The sequence below is a fragment of the Zonotrichia leucophrys genome, chromosome 4 (genome assembly GCF_028769735.1).
Source record: "Zonotrichia leucophrys gambelii isolate GWCS_2022_RI chromosome 4, RI_Zleu_2.0, whole genome shotgun sequence".
NCBI classification, from domain to species: Eukaryota; Metazoa; Chordata; class Aves; order Passeriformes; family Passerellidae; genus Zonotrichia; species Zonotrichia leucophrys.
The window spans coordinates 53087209-53108805 of record NC_088173.1 but is presented as its reverse complement, the minus strand read 5'-3'; the positions used below and the strand labels follow the sequence as shown (position 1 = coordinate 53108805).

The 21597-nt window shown below is 39.6% G+C and overlaps 1 protein-coding gene across 5 annotated transcripts in view; it reads right to left on the bottom strand.

Annotated features, from left to right (window-relative positions):
- Nucleotides 1-2366: 2366 nt before the first annotated feature.
- The window catches only part of AFAP1 (actin filament associated protein 1), a 113954-nt gene continuing 94723 nt past the window's right edge, over nucleotides 2367-21597 (bottom strand). For 4 of the 5 annotated variants that reach the window (XM_064711722.1, XM_064711723.1, XM_064711720.1 and 1 more), the window contains exons 11-18: nucleotides 20368-20513; nucleotides 16828-16945; nucleotides 15140-15397; nucleotides 13219-13333; nucleotides 11817-11981; nucleotides 11052-11242; nucleotides 10176-10337; nucleotides 2367-5818 (exon numbers count right to left, since the gene is read on the bottom strand). In XM_064711722.1, the coding sequence (XP_064567792.1) occupies nucleotides 5792-5818; nucleotides 10176-10337; nucleotides 11052-11242; nucleotides 11817-11981; nucleotides 13219-13333; nucleotides 15140-15397; nucleotides 16828-16945; nucleotides 20368-20513 (1182 nt within the window). In that variant the 3' untranslated portion in view covers nucleotides 2367-5791. The remainder of the gene's footprint in view (nucleotides 5819-10175; nucleotides 10338-11051; nucleotides 11243-11816; nucleotides 11982-13218; nucleotides 13334-15139; nucleotides 15398-16827; nucleotides 16946-20367; nucleotides 20514-21597) is intronic. The other variant, XM_064711724.1, reaches the window with a different exon arrangement.

The following is a 21597-nucleotide window of genomic DNA, read 5'->3' as shown; positions in this document are numbered from 1 at the left end:
AAGCTGTTCCCATAAATGAGATACCAAATAAAATTTGCTAATATCTAACCTGAAGGGCTACTTTACTTCAGAAACTGATTTCTGTGGAAAGAAAAGAATAATTGCTTCACTTCTGTTTCCCTTGCTATCGTCATCAAAGTCATATTAATTGCTATATTATTTTGAAGCTTAACTGATTTCAACATCATCATAAATCATGTCTCTAATAAAACTTTTGAGCCATAAACAACAGGCAATATTTTTTCCTGTTTTCCATTAAGACACTGATTTCCTTTCGATTTTTTTTTTGTGATTTATGCCTTGAAATACATAAATTTATGCCTTGAAAGACGTTTTGCTTATTGTGATTTATGCCTTGAAAGAAGTTTTGCTTTCTTATGGGTCCAGCTGCTGTGGAGAAAATGTACTGTACTCTGGTACAGTACATTTGAAACATTTCTTTTTGAAACCTCATGGTTTTCAAAAGCTGAAGCAAAATAGTGCAAATGCTGCATGGTGTATTTTGAAAGTGATAAAAGGATCCATTCCTGCCATTACAGTATCATAGCAAAAGCTGATTTAAAAAAAAAATTCAAAATCAGTGATACATGCCAAAACCAGACTAAAGAAGTAAAAATTCTAAGGAATAACTCAGTGAGGGCAATTAACAGTCTATTTAAAAATTAGTAATTAAACCAGGAATTAAGCTTATGTTCAGCTCAGGACCATGTAACTGCAACTCTACTGGTTCTGCAAAATCTAATAGGAAAATGATTCCCTTGTAATCAGATTACTGATGAAGAACACCCTTGATAAGATTTTTTTTTTGTTATCTAATAAATTGTGAAGGAATAATTTTGCATTACCTTGATCTTAAAAGAGAGGTTCTTGCTTTAGAAGTCAAATTGAAAAGAATATGGTACATGGCTTTATAGAAGGGAATGTTTTGTAACTGCTGGTGTAAAAAAAAAAAGCATTTTTCTGTGAAAGAACACAGCTTCATTTATCAGTAGTAAAATGACAAGAGAGCAGGGGAAGCACACATGGACACTTAGAATACACTTCCAGCCTCTCTGGAGCTGGACTTTTCTGTTTTGAAGCAGGGAGCTTTGTGTTTGATACTTTTAAGTAATTACTTTTTGCCATGAATTTTGTTTATTGTTTATAGACCCATATAAGATTTTAGCATCGATAAAATTCTGTGACATGTTCTGTAGCTGAATTGAGCAGTTGTTTTGAACCTGATCATTGATTCAGATACTCTCAGTGTTTGTACTGTTAGTGGCAGGGACTATTTTGTTTCCCCATTTTTATAACCTCTTAAGACAGTCCCCTCCTCAAGATTATTTTTTTTTCCACACTGGAATGACCTTATCTTTGTTTTTCCCTTGAACTTCACTGTCATATGAATAGGATTTTTCCTTGTCTGGAGGGATTGCTGTGCCCTTGTACCATCTCCCATAGAGTTTATCTATTTATGGCAGTCAGAGCCATTTGGATAATGTTGTATAGCTACAAATGCAGATAATTGAGACACCAACAATGCAGGTGGTTTTGTCTTTTTTGCCATTTGCTTCTGCAAGTCTTGTGAATCAGACAGAGACTAGAGATACTTGCTGCATTTTAGACCACAGGATTATAGCAGGTTTATTTTTTTTTTTAATTTTTCCTGTTGTGTTTTTAGGTTAATTTTTGTTTGTTTTCATTTATTTTTTTGCCTTTAGTTGTTATGCAGTATACATGGACATACCTATTAAAACTCCATTATGATCTTGGAGGCTGTAACTACAGGAAAAAACCTAATTAACTACTTTAGAATACTGCTTCCCTCAGTTTGGGAAAATAAAATGTATATTCTGCTTAAGCTTTTTACTTTATAAATTTGGTAATAATTGTGGTGTAACAGGAGCAAGAGCAAAATCTAAGAAAAGCAGCAAGGAGTAATTACAGCTTAACACTTCTCAATCTCATCTGTCAGTCATCTACAAGAAATTGCTACATTCATCATTAAGTAGCCTGGTAATCAGCTCAGTTTAATTTTAATCCACTTTCCTTTCTTAGAAGTAATTTTTAATGTTTTACATATTGCATAATTTATTAGTGGAGTTGACATCTAAGCAAGCTGGTGCAGATGCAACAGGCAAGCAGGAAGTGCTGCTATGAGCTCTAAATACATCAAATTCCACATCTCCAATGCCAAGAGAGTCCTTGGACATTCAAGTTGCAGGAGGTCACTGCTCAGTTAAATGGGGATACAACTGATGCCAAAAACACTCATGATAATGTCCAAACATTTTTAAACGGACTGGCGTGGGAGAATGGTTCTCAGCTGAGTTCTGACTATTGTGGGAGAACTGCTAAGGTGCCACCTCAGCACCTTAGGGTGCCTCTGGAACTGACAAACACCAAAAACAACACTGCAAATCCTTTTTTTGACAGGTAACTTTATTAATAATGGTCTCGGATCTGTCGCACCCACCAGGTGCCAGTCTTTTTTCACGCTTTGCAAGACTTTCTGAAGAATAAACTAGAAAGGCATAAAGTTAGTTGAAGCTACTAAGACACACATTTGAAGGTGGGTCTATTTTGGACTTTTGTTTTTGTTTTTTTCTTTTAACAGAAGTATCCGTGAATGTGTGTCAGAAAGAACTTAAATACACTGAGAAATACAGTAGAAAGGCTATATTTACAGTCAATTAAAATGGGCACTGCCAACATATCCAATAACAAAAATAAAACAAAACCTTTTTTTTTCATGTTTCTATCATGCTTTTTTTCACAGAGATTTTTTTAAATATGATTTTGTTTTTTAAAAAATACAATAAGGAAATAATTACATTCTTAATATGAGAACATTATCATACAACATACACCCTTGGCCAATTAATTTGAAAGTGTCTTAACAAAACTTGATACTAAATTAATATTCTCCATTTGAAAAATCAAATTGCCACAATCATCTCATTAAAAAAACACCCTTGATCCCCCAAAGTTATGATCTGGGATTTTATAAAAAAAAGCATCACCCATTTAAAAAAAAACCAAACAAAACAAACAATTTCAAAAAAGCACCTGGTACAGTAACAGGCATTTGGTGAGGAAGTACAAGTGTAACATTTTCTTAGAAGACATAGAAATGGTTCAAAATACAAGAGTTTTCCTTTCAAACAAAATCATGCTGCTCTATGGCCGAGTTTGCCTGGTGATCCTGGAATCTAAAAACAGTGAGAAATACAAGTTCTGTTGCTCTTTATAAAAAAATTGTGCAGCAATAGTGCTATTCAAGGCAACAGAGTACATTTCACAGCACTGAGAGTGGTCTACAGAGAGGTTATTTCCCAAGCTTTTTGGTTTTCTTCCTTTCAGAACCTTGGCTGTTACACAGAACAGACTAAAGTGTGGTGGCTTTGTGGAGCCTTTGCTGGAGGAAGAGTGGAAGATGTTTAGATTTGGGGCAGCCCCTGTGCAGCAGGCACCACAGGGGCCCTGGGTGCTACAGGTGCTGCAGGAAGGATGCACCACACAATTTCCATTTGCCTGGGCAGAGATTTGCACACATCCACCTCAGGCATAGATTAAAACCTGTCCTTGCCAAGGAATTTTTCTTTTTTTTTTTTTTTTTTTTTTTAACCATGGGATAAGGGGGTGGAAAGAGACAATGCCAACATTGGTAAACAAGACAAGTGATCTGGCTTTTGACTACTCTGCATTACTTCATGTGGGACCACTTCTTAATGGAAACTGTTACATCACTGCTAACCCTGACTAGAAGCCTAATTTGCATTATAAATATGTACAGATATAAATTAAATATTTATTGAAATATACAAATAAATAACTTAATTTGAAATAAAAAGCCTAAATGAACTTACTTTTGCTTCAAATTTGTTTCTGCTATTATTTATGGGAATTTGATGCTGTTTAGTCCATAGTCACAGAATACAGAATGTGCCCTCGAGTTAGAGAGTTAGTAAGTAAGTGACCTAAACTAATATTAAAAATTGTGTTTTCAATGAAAACCACACTGACACTTGCTTTCCTACTGTATCTGCATTCCTGTGGCCCTTTGTACCAAGAAGCAAAGAGCCTTTTCTCATGCTGGGCCCATTTCTACACTGCTAAGGTCAGTGGGGTCCCTGCCCTAAATGCATTTGGGAACAGGACACAGCCCCATCTCCTGGCAGCTGTCAGGTCTTTTTGACAGATCTGTGCCCTCAAATCCCACAGGCTCCTGCAGAAGTCCTCTGGCACCCAGCTCAGCTGAGAATCCCAGGGTACCCCCCAGGAGTTGCACACACCCATTCCTAAAGGTGAGAGATAATCTGCAGGCTTGGCCACAAAGAGATGGGATCCTTGATAACTGCTGTCTTGCCAACTTCTGTGATTTTAATTGCAGTCTTAACTAATTATCAAGACTCCAGCCCTAACACCTGTGATTAAAACACTACTCATATTTTGAGGTAATTTTTAAAATTAATTTTCTACTCCTCGCAGTTGAGGAGGAAAAAAATCTTGAGAGTATGATTGAAAGCTCTCCAAAGGCCTAAAAAAAACAAAAGAGAAAACTTAAAAGAAGCCATCTGATTTATACATTCTCCTCCAACCCCCTTCTGATTTTTTAAATCCAATCTTGAGATTTTGACGGGCTTAAGTGGCAATTTACTGCATGTAATTTCTTGGGAATGACATGGATAAGAGACAAACACATTTTTGTAATTTTACAGACTAAAATGCAAGGTGTTATTTCCTAGTAATCAGAAATGGACCCCTGTTTGGGAAAAATCCCCAATTATTTGTTAAACTGTTTATAAGAGTCTGAAAATTATTACCTTTTCAGTCCATCTTCCTCAAAAATAATAGCTGAGGTCTGAAAACAGACAAAGGAAACTAAGTACAGCAGTGTTCTACACCTCAAGTTTAACAATACTATATTATAAAAAACAAAACAAGACTGACTGCATAAGTCATTCTGAGTTGCTGTTTTCTGCTGAGGACTAAGTTCAATTGTTTTCTTTTTCCTCTTTAAAATGTATAGAAAATAAGCAGTATCTAAAAATACCTGTTAGCCTTTTAAAAAAAATCAGGAACAAGTCATAGTTCAAGAACATGATCTATGAAGATGACTGGTGCTTCAGAACAGCAATAAAGAGAACGTACAAAAACGCATCTGTCTCGAAGTTTGGCAGCTTTTTATCTCCCCATGACAAAAGCATCTGTCTGAAAAGTATCCCAAAAATGCTTCTCCAATGAGTCCTTGTGGCCCTGCAGAGCTGCTGGGCTGAGCAGGCACTGCTGGCTCTGCGAGCACGTTTCTTCAGGTTTGCTTTGCCATGTGAGCAGCACCAGCAAAGCCTCTGCTGATGAGTTAGACCTGCTCTGTGGCACAGTTCCAAAGGCAGTTTTAACCTGCAGGAGTCAGGATTTCCCACCAGTCTTCAGCAGTGTTCCAGCTGTCTGATGCACTATAATTAACATTGCTGGTTCTTTGCTGCTTCAGCAAAGTAAACTTGCAACTGTGACTTTATGCTCCTTTTTAGTTCCTATGGTTGGGGTTTTTTTTGGTTTTCATTTTTTCTACCAGTGAAGTTGGAAACAAGGAGTTACAGCTAATAAAAAGGGGCACACGTAGTTACACAGCAATACAGTAGAGGGAATACAGGCAAATTAGCGCCAAGCTACCATTAACTTTACAGAGTTATAAAACTTCTCATGTTTTATCACTTGATGTGACCTTCCAGGTGAGTCCTTTGCAGCCTAAGTCTTGGTCTGTAGTAGGTAAGGCTTTTATGGAAAGTGAGTGGCTTTGTTATGTTTATGTTCCATTTTTCATCTCCCATTCCTGAAAAGGGGAAAAAAAATACAGAAAATGTTAAAAGAAATCAGGGATAATTCACTGATGTCATCGTATCTGCTAAGCCACAAGTAGGTTCAATAACAGTTTTTTCATTAACTTTGCTGGATTTAGCCCAAAAATTAGTTAGGGAATGATAACAAGTATGTTCTGATAGTCTGTGCACAGCATCCACCCTTCCACAACTATGTACAAAATATTTTCTAGTGCAGTGCAAATAAGCCATGTTTGTATTCTGCAGAGGGGACTTCTGGAGCAATTGACACCCCACAGTTGGTGTACAGCACTCAGCTCTCCCTGAGTAAGGGAGAGGCTGATTTAAGCACACAAGGCTCTCTAAATGACTGGTGTAAGACAGCAGGAAGCCCTCAATATCTGTCAGAGCTGACACCAAGTGATTGCTTTACTGCTCTTCAATTTTTTTATTATAAGACTCATGGCAAACACATAAATTTATAACTAAAAAGAGCAACTTAGCAGAGAGACTGACAGGCAGGGTTAAGAGAAACAAGTCAGTTTGCATTGCATTTGTTTCCCTTATAGATAATCCAAACTGAGCTATTGCCCGGCAAATTAAAGAAATTTCTTTGACTTTCTGTGCCTCAGTTTCCTCACCTGTTAGCTGAGGACAAGGACACCATCCATAGCAAAAAATGTAACCTATAATGCTTTTGGTCACTTGTCTCAGAGCAAGGTATTGCCATTTCTTCTGCCACTTAAGTGAAAATCGTGAGATTGTCACAGCTGAGCCCCCAGGTCAGTAAAACTTGTGGCCATCAAATGACACCTGGACTGAAGCAGGACAGGCTCACCTCAGGACATCCACACTGCACCCCTCCCTGAATCCCACCCTTTCAGCCATCAGGAGCCACTGAAGATCCCCTGAGATCCCTCTGACTCCAGCAATCCCCTCAGAGGAACCCCCCAGCTGCTCCTCGCCAGGCACTGGGGGCTGCAGACTCCTCTCTGACCACCAGAAAGAGACACTCTGCAGGCAGCCTGCTGACTTGGCTTCCAACCTGAATTCCTGAATTTAACACTCATTCCACAACATTTAAGAGCTCTGACTGAAATCCATTACTTATGCATGTAAATAGCTGTTCCTGCTGCTGAAAGCAGTAAGAGCATTAGTTTGGCTCAACAGCTGTATGACCATGACACCTCTTCAGCTGTTGTAAAATAACAGCAAAGGTCACAGTTGATGGCTGCTTTAGCAATATAAGAAAAAAAAAATCCATGGGTTTAAAATTAGACAACAATTTACTTTGTTTCTAAACTTCTGTTTGTTTGGGTTTTTTTTAATTTAATTGGTGTTTTTACTAAAATTCAGTGTATTTTAAATATTCCGTTTTACTCTTCAAATTATGGTAATTTTAAAGTTTAATAACAGTACTGGTAGAAATTAGATTACTTTAAAAACTCTATTAAATCTGTGTTCTCTATAGATGTGCTACCAAAGCTATAAAGGAAGGCCTTGGCTAAGCAACTGGGAGGAGATTTTCTTTGAAGTGTTAAATAAGGCTTGAAAGCAGAAGCTTCTTTTGCAGGTGCAAAAGGAACTTTTTGTTTCTTTCCACTGCTCCTGCAGGTTCACACCATGGAAAGAATGTCTCAGTCAACACTGACAGCCTGACTGGGAGCTGGGAAACTGGGACAGCTCCTTTTCTTCTCCAGTCCTTGAACACAAGCGAGATGTAAGATGCTGATATTCACCACCCCACTAGTTTCAAAACCAAATCAGAAATACTAATTTCAGTTTTCTTGCTGCACATAACAATTTGGCTTTAGAAACTAATTTGATATTTAAATGAATATGTGAAATGTTTAAATAATTGCTGTACAGAAAGGATATTTGAATCTTTTTACTTCTCTAGGACTACTGACACAGAATATTATTTTCCATATTTAATTGGAGTTTCCATTTCTAGCCAAGTACAGATTAGACAAAATTGCAATTAAAATGCCTTCTGGCTTTTTAAAAATATACATAATTACTTTCTAAAAAAAAATAAAAATTAAAGATACTTGTAAAAAAGCGAAGTTAAAAATTCAAATTATGTATGTGTAAGTATAATGCGTGTCCTGAACAGCCAACCCCCAAATTGCTGCACTTTCTTAACACTAGATCTGTCTTACTGCTTCTCTCTGTATTTCCTTCTAATGTTAGAGCATCTGAGAGGAGAAAGCTTTTGGTGGCAGAGCTTCCAAAGCTGCTGTCCTGGGCGTGCAGGGCACAGAGGCACGGGCGCAGCACTGCTGCCTGGTGAGCATGGCCATGACACAAGGCTGGCAGGCAACAGGCTCAGCATCCTCCATGCAAGGAAAAGGCCAAGGAGGGAGGCATTCAGTGCATTCAAATACACACCAGGAGTAAAAACCATATTCTGATATTTTTAACATTTGTACAACTCCCTCATAGCACTGGGAGAGGTGCCAGCTGCTGGAGATACAAGCCCGAGCACAGACGTGGGATCAGTTTCACTCCCACAAACTGCACTGACATCCACGCCTGGAGAGCCAAGTCCTGCTCTGGGATGCTCATGTGTGACACCCTTTCCTGAGCCACATCTACGAGGCCTGGGCTCACTCACAGCTGCAAAAGGCCAAAAGAATTGAGAGCCAAATTCCACCCCCGCACACGTACAGCGACCCCCGAGCGTGGGGCGTGCTGCAGATGTGCACCTGATGGCAGCTGTGGCTGCCAAGGGGCTGGAAACAGATTGGGTTCCACTATCTAATTCAGCAAAATTTCACTCTTAATATTTAGTGCATGAGGTTTTAGGGAAAAAGCTGTTCAAGCTGAATTGGATACTTTGAGTTGCTTTTCACAGCATGGGAAAAATATGTTTAGTTGCTCCATATCCTTTTTGATTAGCCAAATCCTATATCCAAGATTCCTCTGCCAAAAAGCTTGACCAACTTATGGTGCCATCCAAAGCACACCGACACCAAACACAGGAGGGCTTTTCCTGCATGGTATGTGCTGAGCATAAAAAATATACTACAGGAAGGTATTCTTTACACCAAAAATATTTAGGTTTTTATAATGCCCTGGTTTCTCCAGCTGTAACAATTAGATGTCTGGATTTAATGTGCCTGTCCAGCACAAATCCATGCACCCATTTGCAAGCACTGTGCTCTGCTAGACCACACTCCCTGAGTATTGCTGAGCTACCATCCACATCTAAGACAAAGTGTACAGTTAGAGATGATATCGTTATGGCACAAATTAGGCTATAATTGGAAAACACAGATAAGCTTTAGAGCACATAAATCCTTCCTCAGGTTTGAAACACAAGCTGCAGACTTCAAAGTTGATTAGAACTGAAACCTATTATGCTGAGTGTAATTATTCTTAGTTGGATTTAAATGAATCAGGCTAACTAACTGGCAGGAAAAAGCAGTTGATGTCCATGCAAAGGGAGTAGAAGAAGGGTGAGAAAGCTGTCTCAAATGGTGTATCAGGAAAAATAATTATATTATGATAATTTAATAATAAAATAATTTTTTGAGATGCTGATTTTTCTGTATCTACTATATTTAGGTTGCAGGCTTATGCTCAGATACTGGAAATGTATATAATCAATGAATACATGTAGCAAAAGTTACTTGAAGAAATCCAAGTACAGAAGACATCAAAGAAAAAAGGAAATAGCCTTCATGAACGACAAGTGTTTATGATTATTGCTGTTTATAATTACAACTAGCAGTGAACTACTAAATAAACAAAAGCTTGGGCCCAGCACTATTACTGCCACCCCTGGTTATGTGTTGCCCACATGTTTATGCTGGGAGCAAATTTAGCCCAGAAGAATGGTTATACAAATCCCACTTAAACTAAACCACAAAAATTAGAAAACTGTAACAATACAAGAAGACAGCAAATTTCAGCCTGGTACTTGCAAGACAAAATTGAAGTCATTAAACTTTGCTTTAAATGTACATTGAACAGATACTTGCACAACACATTGTCATTAATTATAATGTTCTCGCAGTGGGTGGAAAAGGTCAGATCCAATCTTGTGCCATTTTTAATCACTCACTGTAACAGTGCTCTTTTAACCACTTCTCTGCTACACAGAGTAGTGGACACATGGACTGTCTACACCAAAGACTACTTACTTTGCAAATCAAATCAAAAAAGCAACAGAGAAAAACATGGAATCAAAGTAGAGTCAAATCTATCTCCCAAACTTACCAACTCTTCTGCAGAAGGTTCTACAAATCAGCAGTACTATGTAGTAATATGAATAATTTAGATATTCTCTTCTTAAGGCTAAATAAGACTTTGTAAGAAAGTATGAAAAAGCACAGAAGAAGACAATTAAGACATGAGTGCTCTCACCTTTGCTTTTCGAAGCACATGGCCCCGACATGGAGAGTTGTTTGATGAGGGAGGTCTCTTCAGAGCTGCTGCACTGTTCACAGGGATGGAGCACTCAGTATCACTGGTATCACAGCTGGAGATGGGAGAGTTTTCCAAAGTTCGGTGCTTGAAAATTGGAGACTATAAAGAGCAAAAAACCTATATTAAGTTTCCTCCAAGTAGTCACACATACAATATTTTCCACTTTAGATTCAGAACTGCAGAACTCTTTTTTAAATAAACTATATTCATAATGATGAATAGATGAAAAGGAGATTAGAGCACAGGAAACAAAACAATGTGCATGTGTGTTCTGTGATGAAAATTGAAGTTTTTTTTCTGTTAAACAGCTATGGGTCTGATTAAACAACTATGGATAATCCAGAGGAATTGATGTATCCCTCTCTGATCTTTCTGTGATGGCTGCTGCAGACACAGATCTGTAGCACAAGCTCCACCCTGAAGGTGTGAGATGCAGCCCTTGCAGAGTGTGACACAACTGACAGGGGACCAGCACAAGCAGATCTTCATCACTGCATGAGGACTTGGTGCATTTAAATCTCCCTGGGCTGGAGCAATGTCTTGATTGCTGCACTTATACAATCACTGAGGACAAGGTGCTGGCTTTTTGCACATTATCCTAACACATCCTGCCTGTGATTCCCATATCTACTTGCTCCCTGTTGCTGCTGCAGGAAATGTAAATAACACAGAAAGGCATTTAATTCTGCTCTTATTTCTTGGGCTTAAAAAAAACATTACACTTTCAGTTCCTACTCAGTTTTGCTGGAGCTGGGAAGGTTGAGCACTCCCAGCCCATTAACTGGGATTTGCATGTTCAATGGCTTTGCATACCTGTGGACTTGATGTTCCTGATTTGGGCTCAATAGCCAAGCCCAGTGTGATGCCACCAGCCAAGGCTTTCTTAAGGCTCTCCTTCACCTCAGTCAGTTCCAGCTCCAGATTTACACGCTCAGCCTCCTTCTGCTTACATTCCTCTTCCAGCTTCTTTAACTTGTCTTCAAGAATCACTTGGGTCTTCCTGCCTGTCATTCACAGCAATTTTATTATTTCAATAATAATAAAAATGTTAAAATGACAGAGAAATTATTGTCTTTCTAAAAAGTAAGGAAACAAGGTCTCTACGTATCAGTGACATAAAAAAAAATAGGTACTTTATAAAAAACGCTTGAAAATAAGAAGTTTAGTAGCATAAATCAAATGCTTTCTATCAAGTGACATTCTCAGATATCTAGTCTGGTTTCAAATCAGTATTGTTTTCTTTATTTTTCTGTATCATGAAAATATAATTAGCTAGTGACAAAAAAATTATTCCCGTGCTCTTCTTATCTGAAGTTCACACCAGTGTAATTCCTTAGGTATGTGCATACATACACATGCATATATAAAATAAGGACATACACTTACACATATGTATTTTTATCTTTTACGTTTTTTATCAATATAGAAAGCAAATATAGACATTATAGAGCACTGCTCAGCATCGAAACCTAACCTTGTTTAGGGTGACATTCAGCACAAAATACTGTTTGGATAAGCTGTTTGGATAAATAAGCCTAATTCTCAGGTGAGAATTCAGCACAAAAAAGAACCTCCTACCAGCATTGACTTCAATGGCAGCACGCAGATCTTTCCTTTCTTTCCGGAGCTGGGCCAGCCTGTTCCGAAGGGCTTCTTTTTTCTTCAGCAGCTCCTCCTCTTTGCTTTGTAACTTCTTTGCATCTGCCTCCACACGATTCTTGCCATATTTGTACTGCTCTGCATCTGCATGTATCAGATTGTAGTTAATTAGGGTTTAAATTAACAGCACAACCCTGAACTGGTCCCTGAGACTAAACATGACATGAAGCATGTCACGGCTCCCCACGGCAGGGTGTTGCAACTGGATGATCTTCAAGGCTCCCTTCCAACCCAAACCATTCTATAATTCCATGGTTTGAGGAAAAGGTTTGGCCTTCCTCCTCAACTGGCTCTTTCTCAAGGTCCACGATTTCTGCCAAGTTCTGCAGCACAGCTATAACAATGATATGGGATAGAGTATGTTTTTTATATTTACATGAGGAAAATGAGAAATACCAGTTACTTTATAGCACACTGGTTTTGAAAAATGGCCTTGCCTTTCCCTGTAGTTCAGAAGATGGAAAGGAGGCTCCTCTCCAGCTATGAACCCTTCATTTCTAATTGAAAGGGTCAGAGGAAAAATCACCTGCTTGGCCTTTTGCCTGACTTTCAGTCCTACTTCAAGTGCACATCTTTTCTCACCTTACATAAGAGAATACAAAGATGTTCACGCTTCTTTGACGCCTGGCAGCTTTCTTTTTCTTTTTTAATTTCCCATACAAATGCTTTCATTTCGTGGCTGACATATATTTGTGGTCTGATTCATATCACAGCCCCCTCTACAGCTCTGCTCCAGTTGCAGACTCAAAGAAGATAGGTCAGCTAAGAGATCACTTTGTCACATATCTGAAGGCACACTCTATGATATGAAATCATTCCTGACAAAGAGTTGTTAAGCCAGTTTTAATCAGTTAGAAGCTATTTACTTTAGTCCTAAAGTCTAACACCAATTTCTCTTGTTGCCATTAAATCCACGGCTTCTTAAATAAGACTTCATTAATAAGCCCACTTATGAGCAACACAGTGTTCTTACATCTATACCAGCTCCTCATCCTCCTTTTCCAACAGTAAGAAAGAATTCCGCTCTGTTCCAAATGAGGAATCATTATCCTTCTTTATTTCCCTGCTGTCCTCATGACTTTGCAGCAGCCACAGGTCCACATTTCATATTTATCCTTCTCCCATATGACCGGCACCCTTTTCTCGTGTGGCGTGACTGGAGTTAAGTCACCAAAGTATCTCCTGCTCAGTCTTGGCATCTCCTCCTCGGCCTCTCAGCTCACAAAACCACACTGGTGCTGTCCCTTGTCTGCTAAGAGGGGAGTCCTTCTGGGCACCCTCCTGGCTCCCCAGCGAGGCAGCAGTGAGGACAGACACTTACTGGATGCCGTGCGCTTCACACAGGAAACCGTCTCGGATTTCTTGGGCTGGCTGTTTAACGTCCTCGCTTTTCCGGCGACCCCATTAGCAGTCACAGGAGGCTTCTTGCCTTTAAACTGTTGGAAAACAAAAGTACAAATGGGCTCCAGCTATTCCCGTGCCACTGGCATTACTTTCACCCTTTCATCAAGGGCAGAGCTTGACAGAAAGCTGCTTGCTACATCAGAGAGCCTTAATAGAGCACATTGATCGAGCTGGAGACGGCGCTTCCTCCAGAGATGCCTCTGGGAGCTGCCTGCTCAGCGGGAGCCGTGCCAGCAATCACAGGATAACAAGGGGATGAACTCCCTGTTTCTGGTGGCATCATGGTTTCCAAGGCATTTAGAACCCTGGCATTTACAGTATTAAGAAAGCCACTGCAAGGCAGAAAAAAATGTGTATTTTAATTTTTTTTTACAGTAAAGACTCTTGAAACACACGTTTTTCACAGTTAATTTCACACAGTATAACCTACCAGGGTTTGCCACACAAAAAATTCAACATTATTTCTTATTTACTATATGACCTTGCTATCCTTGTGGATTTTTTTTGAAACAATATGATTATTATTACATGTTTTTAAGTGCTAGGAGTTAATATATCGTTTCCCCCTTATACTACTTAAAAGCTTTTCTTACTTAAAAAAACCCTCTCATAATGGCCAGACAGGCTCAACAGATTACCAGGAACAGAGCATCTCATGTTCAACGGGTTTCCATTTAGAGGGCTCACAGAAATGAACTGAAGCCGGGAAGATAACCCAGTCCTACTCATAGTGTCTCCATGGAGGATGCTCCAGCCAAGCACAGGGCACGTGTGCCATGCTCTGTTCTCCTGCTCCCAAAGGTTAGTGCGGACTGAATTGGGAATGCACTGAGAAGCTTGCTGCTGCAGTAATTTATTGCTCATGTCCACCTCCAATTATGCATTGCACTGAATTTCAATATTCCAATATGAAATTTTTGTAAGGTTGAAGTGAGTTAACACACAGTATGATAGGTACCTTATAAAAGGGAAACATTTATCTTAACCGTTCCATGCTAGATTAGATTGAAAACCATGCATCACTGTGATATATTCACACTGTGATACATTGGTTTAAGCCAATGGCCACCTTTCAGAGACCAGCTAAGGGCTCTGAGAAGGTTCCTGGCATGGCTGTGAGCAAGGCTTGCCCTGCTCCCCTGCTGGGCTGTGCCCATCTGCTACAATGCTGAGCTCACACGACTTCATCTGCTCTGTAGGTTCATGTTTGAGGTACAAAAGCCTGCAGCCACCATCAGAAAGCAGCAGAGAAATAGCCTCTTTTTTTTAGGGGAAGAAAATAACAGGCAGTAATATACAGATATCATTTATGAATATATACAACATAATTTACTAAATATATAGCATCAAGTTATTATACATATGCATATTCATAAAATGTATAACCAAAGTATACATTATATATAGAAAAGTATACATGATATATAGATTAGTATGTATACTAATATATACTAATTTCTAAAGAGCCAAATTTGCTGTCACAGTCAGGTCACATGTCACCTATCTTTTTTTGGGTTTTCTCCTAAAACATCTCTGCCTGAGGAGCCAAAAGGTAGCTATATATGCATTCAGGTTAGGTGTGGAAGGTCACATTGATTTTTTTGTTATTATTCACCATCTGTAAATCATCAAGAACATGCTGGCAAAGCCTTTTCCATGTACCACTACTTCCACATTGGAATTTACACCTTTGCAAACTTGCTTCATTTGCAGTGGGCTCATAACTAAACTCCAGGCACTTCAGTGCTAACACTAAGAGACTCTAAGAGTTCCTAGAGATAACAACCAGATAAACAGAACAAATAAAAAGCTTTGTTAAGTATTAAACAGTACAGTACCTGCGAGCCAGATCCCCTCCCCACAGCAGAGGTATTAGTGACAGACTGAGCAGAAGACAGATTGGATGAGACAGGGTGTTTGTAATGGTTAGAGGAGAGTTTGTCAGCAGATAACCTATTGGCTTTCCTGTCAGCTGGCGGATAGCGCGCAAAGATTTTTGGAGACGGCAAGTTATCGTACAGGCCTGCGTTATCATAAAGCATTTCTTCTCCAATGTTCCTGCTACGAGAAGAAGGAAAGCCATCTTCTGGTTCCCACTGCAACACACACACCTCAGCAGTTAGTGAACAATGCACCATGCAGAACCCCCAAAGTGAAATTAAAACATTAGCGATGCTTTGGACTCCAGCAAGCCCACAGTGCTTAGTGAGCATACATCCTTACTACCGACACTATCTAGAAAGTGGGGGAAGGACACTGTGTGGAAAACAAGCATTGCATTCCATGGCTCACAGCCTCAGCCCTGAGTAACAAGCACACCTAACACCCTGACTGCACCTTCAGCACCCAGGGGGCAGAGGCAGACCCCGTTAGCAGGGGGATGCTCACAGTTTGCACAGATGAGTCCATGGGATTACATCTGGTACATGAGTTGTTAAAAGTAATACAGCCTAGCAGTTATCAGAAGCCAAGTTTTTTCTAGCTTGTTTTTTAATTTCTTCAGGTTACATGACTTTCCCATGAATATCAGCTGCTGGTATGCTTGCACATTTTATTTGACAGAGTTTTATTATTCTGAGCTGCAAGAACTAAAATAGTGCCTTTTTTTGTTAGATTTTACAAAAATGGGAAGCTCAACAATAGTACTCCAGTGGTTCATCTGATTAATCTTAAAAGAAACCCACCTGACTGCTAAATATCCTTCCTTAACCCATCCTGGCCATGGCAGTACACTACTCAAACAAAGGCATGAGCACATCCAAGAACTACTCGAAGACTGCTCTCCACACAAGTGATCATGCACTGTTCCCAAGAGGGGATTTCTAACATCTTTTGGACATTACTGACATATTGGAGGACTGAATGTCCAGTTAATTTCACACTTTGAAACTATTAATTTCCTTTGAGTTCACCCTTAGTGGGGCCTTTATACAACTGCCCAAATTAAGAGCTGACATAGGCTGTAGCTCCCCTGCAAACCTTCCTGAGGACCCCATATTGCTATTGGTGAGCATCCACTAGATGTTAAATCCTCTTACACATCTGCCTACAACCAGCTCTGCACTTCATGAAGATGGAAGTGACCACTGTGGTTCTCCTTTGGGACAAGCAGCACCTGTAACCCTCAGGAATGCAGCCACAGGGACTGAGAAGGGTTTGGGTGTCGGCGTTTTTTCAATAGACATCAAAAAGTGCCTGGTGTAACTGAGTCCTTAATTTTGCCCTTTCCAGTGTGATCTAAAAAAATACCTCCTCAAGTGAGTATTATATTCAAGGACTTGGCAACAAATCATCAACAAGCAACTGCTTTCTAAATGCACATTGGCTCACATGCAGGTTAATGTAAACAATATGTCCCATGCCCTTGTATTCTATAGGTGTGAGAGGAGTCTGCAACCCCCAATCAAAAAAGCATGAGTTCATCTGGAAACTGCCCAGTGAGGATCTTTAGATAATACAATTTTCAGATGTCCATATGGCAATGTGCACATGCAAAGCATTTGCTGTGTGCAGGCTGAGCTCTTACCGATCCGTTGATGCAGGGAACATCGTCGTAGTGGAGCGCCATCCCGCTGGGGCAGGCGTAGCCGTTGGCAGCGCTCCCCCGGTACGGGCTCGTGGATATCCCCCGCCTGTTCATGAAACTGCACAATGCAAAGGGAAAATAATGAAAACCAGCACTCAAACCTAAGCCTAAATGATAATACAGTGGTATATTTCCTGTGCCTGATTATGCAGCCTGGAAGCACGGAGCTTCTCGCTTTCTGCAGGGTGGTTTTTTCTTTCTTTGCTACTCACACGCTGCTGCTACAGCCAGGAACGCAACATATGTTCCTGTTCTCCATTCTTGCAGTGGGGATATGGCTGTGTGAAGGCCAGGAGGGCAACAGCTGTAATTGCTCAGTGGAATGTTTACATAGGAACCTGCTGGTCTCTGTTACAGACCAGCCTGACAGCGTCCCAGAAACGCTCCCTCGCTGCCTGCACTGGGGAGAAGCAGGTGTTTCTGTGTGCATGCCTGCCCAAGGGGTTGCAAACTTAGGAAATAAGAGAACTAAGAATAAAATCCAGCAGAAATTAAAAAAAAACCCACATAATTTCAATGAAATCCAAGTTAATATTTCTATAAAAATTTCCTGAATAATTACTTCCTCAAAACCTGGGAATTCTTCTTTTCTGCATCAGGACTTTTGGCTGGCTATGGCACTATGCTTCCCAACTCTTTATGGGTAACTGTACGTGCAAATACTCTATATGCTCATTCTTGCTCTGTTACACATGGTGGGCCTGAGTCCTCTGGAAACTTCAAAAGGGATACACATATATATAATATATTTTAATTTTTTCCCCCTTATCCTGTTCCAATCAACACTGTTGCTTAATAAAGACTCCAAGGGTGAGTCTTCCTTTGTAGCAACTGCTGGAATTGAATAAGGTATAGAGTGAGATCCAAAATAATTCCATTCCTACGGTTTCAGGTGTACGTAAATGGGAAAACAATGTTTTCCATCCCAAACAATGGAACTATTCAGAGCCTGTGCTGACATTCATAAAATATGATAAAGCACTGCTAAAGCAGAGAGGGTCTTCTGTAGCACTGGCAGGAGCTCAGGAATGCTGTGGTTTCAACAGTTGCTTTCTTTTTGGCTTTGGAATAACATGGAGTCCTTTGAGTTTCTCATTCAGAGGGAGAACTGAGGCTCACCTGAGCCACAGGAAACCTGGGCTCACAGGAGGGATGAACCTGCCCAGCTCTCTGTGAACCCTTCTGGGCAGTGTGGGGATGGAAAAAAGATAGCAGCTTTTCTTACTTCAAGCAAACTAACAGCAAAAAGCCCAGGAAAACCCCATGATAAAAACGTTTTTAACCTTATCATAACTCATACCTTGTTAGTCATTATTAGAGGGCTGCATTTGTTTACTGTTCTTAAAGAAGAGCATTACACAAATGTTTCTGGTTGGTGTGAAGAACTGAGTTTGGAGTTGTTGCTCTATTTCTTCCTAGTTAAGAGGCTCCAATTACAGCAATATACAAAAACCATGTCTGAAAACTGGGATATTCATTAATGGCATCTGATGCACCTGTGGTAACTACTTCCACCACCAAAGGAAGGCAGGATTTATCTCAGTAATTGCAAACAATTCATAATCATTATCTCAATAATCCTCATTAATCATGTTTTCAGGTGCATCCATGCAAATTAATTGTATTCAGAAACTGCTAGAAGGAAAATTTGCCTGGAAGCACTTTTTCCTCAGCTTTTCCTCCGTACTTAATGACTGAGGTGAAGGAAATTGATGGGACTGGTAATGAGAAGCTGATTGATAGTTTTGCAAAGCATCAGTCTTAATAAGTGAATAACCAATAATCTAAAGTGACTGAGTGACAAATTAAGCTTTAATGATAACTGCATTTTATTTGGAATACTGATATTCATTCTATAAAGGGCAAATGTAGCAGTTGATTAACATTTAAGTACCATTGTAATTTCTCCTCATTTTCTAGCAGTTGTTGAAAATCAGCAGACAGCTACTCTATTGCTTATCAGCAAGCCCTCACAGGCTCTTAAAGACACCCAATGAATTTTAATTAATTCTTAACAGGGAAATTCTGCTATTTTGCAAGTTGTTTGACATTGCTTTCTAACGTGGTCTAGTTGCATATGTTTTTTCACTTGGCTCCAATTAGTACCACATTTGTGCAGAAAAGGAAAGCCATGCAGAATTAATGGGGAAAAGGTTACCATTCTATTGCTGTTAAATGTGGTTATTGCTAGATGCTGACTGAAGCAAAAATACATGTCAACACAGGAGAAACTTTTTGAGCCCTATTAACTTCTAAACAAATATTAACGTGAAGTCTGAACGCTAAGTGCATTTTAATTCTATCAAAATTATTTGGTTTTCACAAAACTGGGCTTGCGTTAACACTGAGTCACTTTGATTTCCATCAGAAACTGGAGTTTCATTGAAGCTGGGCATTTTCCCTTGTGAACTTCTTTTGGAAGCTTGCTAATGGCAATAGGATCCTCTTTTGGAAAACTCCAAAGCTTTTTTCCATTTTTTTCCCCCCTTCATTTTCTATCTGTTCAAACTCATGATGGGCAGATGGGGTGTGATTCTCTAATGTATCAAGTCACACAAATTCCAAATTAGTCTAGGGAGTGTCATCTTGCAGTAGGATGAGGGATGATGCCTTTGCCAGCTGTCTTCTCAGGCCACCCACTTCCTGACCACAGGGAACAACTCCAGCAGGGCATCCCCCTGTCCCCACTGTTTCTTCACTCCTGTTTATAAAAACCTCATCTAGCCAAGGAAAAATGATGGCTTTTCCCACCAAAGGCTGATTTAGTGCCTCAAATGATTTGAACATGTAAATCACTGTATCTGCTAAGTATGCATTTCTCCTTTTAGCACAGGATCTGCAATGGGGAATTCACTCTATTGATTTGCAATTTAAACAGTTTCCATGCTGCACCCTCTATGGACTTTCTCAATTTCCACCTCCTATATTAAACCCCAGAAATTAATTGAACTGAAGTGGTCTTGATAAAGTTTTTAATTAATTAGAAAGAACTTGAGAAGGAAACAGGGATTATGTGACTGTCCAAGATTTAAATTTGCTATATACTGTGAGTATATATATATATATGCAGCATATAACATACAACATGCTGTATATTTCCCTATATGTACAGCAAGTACAGCCAATAAATGTGAATTACGTAGCTGTATATTTCAGAATATTTGTTCTCTTCCAGGAATAGCTCTAAGACTTTAGGTAAAATAGAAGATTAAAATATAGCATTTGGTAAGGAGACTTACTGAAAAAAACCTCATAAGGTTTTGAGTAAAGTTGCACAGTGCCTTGCATCTCTTACAGAACTTAGCAGGATTCCAACACAATAATCACAAACACATCTAACATGCTGCAATGCTGATCCACTTCAGGAGTTCAGTATGTGGCAAGGGAGGAGGTGGATGTTGATAAGGAGTGCTGGCAGTGGAGCTAAGACATGGCTGTGAATTCCCAGAGCCCTGGGAGCAGCACTGGGATCACGCTCACCAGAAGGTCTGCTTGGCAGCCTGGATGACGCTTGCCGTCATTTCCACGTCGATGTAGTCGTAGTGCAGAGCCCCAGGGTCTGTTGAAGACCCCGTTTCTGCCAGCAGAATTCCAATCCATCTGCCCATGTCTTCTGAGGAGGAGGCCTGTGAGGAGAGGGCAAGAACACGGGTCAGGTCTTGGCTCTGCCACTGGGCTGAGCATGATTGCAAAACGCGCATTCTTCTCGGTTGACAAATTGCTACCACATGGTATGAGAGGCTCTGGTTTCATTCTGCTGAACTCTTAAAAACCCCAGGATTTCATATTAAATCTGCTTTGCTAGAAGGAGGGCACTTTAACTAAGCTATGTGCTCATCATTTATGATGTAATACAAAGTGGGCAATCCACTAAAAAGATGAAAAAATAATCATTTAAGGCCAGTGGATTTAGATTCAAGTAATGCTTATTTTAGAGTTTAGAATATTGAAAGCTTTAACATAATTATTTTCTTATGTTAGGCTGGAGGATTTTTGGACAGCAACACTCCTGAGAAGAAAGTGTTACTGTTAAACAGAAACAAAAGGGAAGAGGGAACAAAATAGTGAAGAGATTTTAATGTTACTTTTTGAAAAATTTTGCTACATTTGTGTAAATGATGCTGTTCATCTTCCTGATAACACAAGTAAAAGCATTAATGCTATTAAAATAATTGAAGTTTTTTTCATATTTTGCTTCAAGTCACCAATTCAGAAGTTAAACAGCAGCAAAACAAATATTGGATTGAAATAGTGGGGGAAAGGCAACAATGTCATTAAAAAATATAGTGGTTCCTAATTTTCTTATTTATACATATTTAACTGCTTTTCACAGTTCCTTTAGCTGTCTTCTATTTTCAACTTCTCTGAACTGCTGTCATATAACAGGCCTGGTTGCAAGGACAGGAGACTTGATGTGTAATCAGAAACCCAAAGTAGTCCAAGTGCCTGTCCTTCTGCAAGTAGAAGGTTGCTTCCTGCTCATTATACTTGGCTTTAAGTGTCTTCTCATTTTAGGTTTTAAATGGTGATGAATAAAGTCCCCATAGAAAGCCTGACCCACCTAACACAGATAAAGGTGTGTGTATGTGAGGAGAGCCACGAGACACACCAGGCTGCTAGCACACTGCATTTTCTGAAATGCATAATTGTATTAATACAGACACAGACTGAGCAAAAGGAGTTCCCATAAATAGCAGACAAATGAAAGTT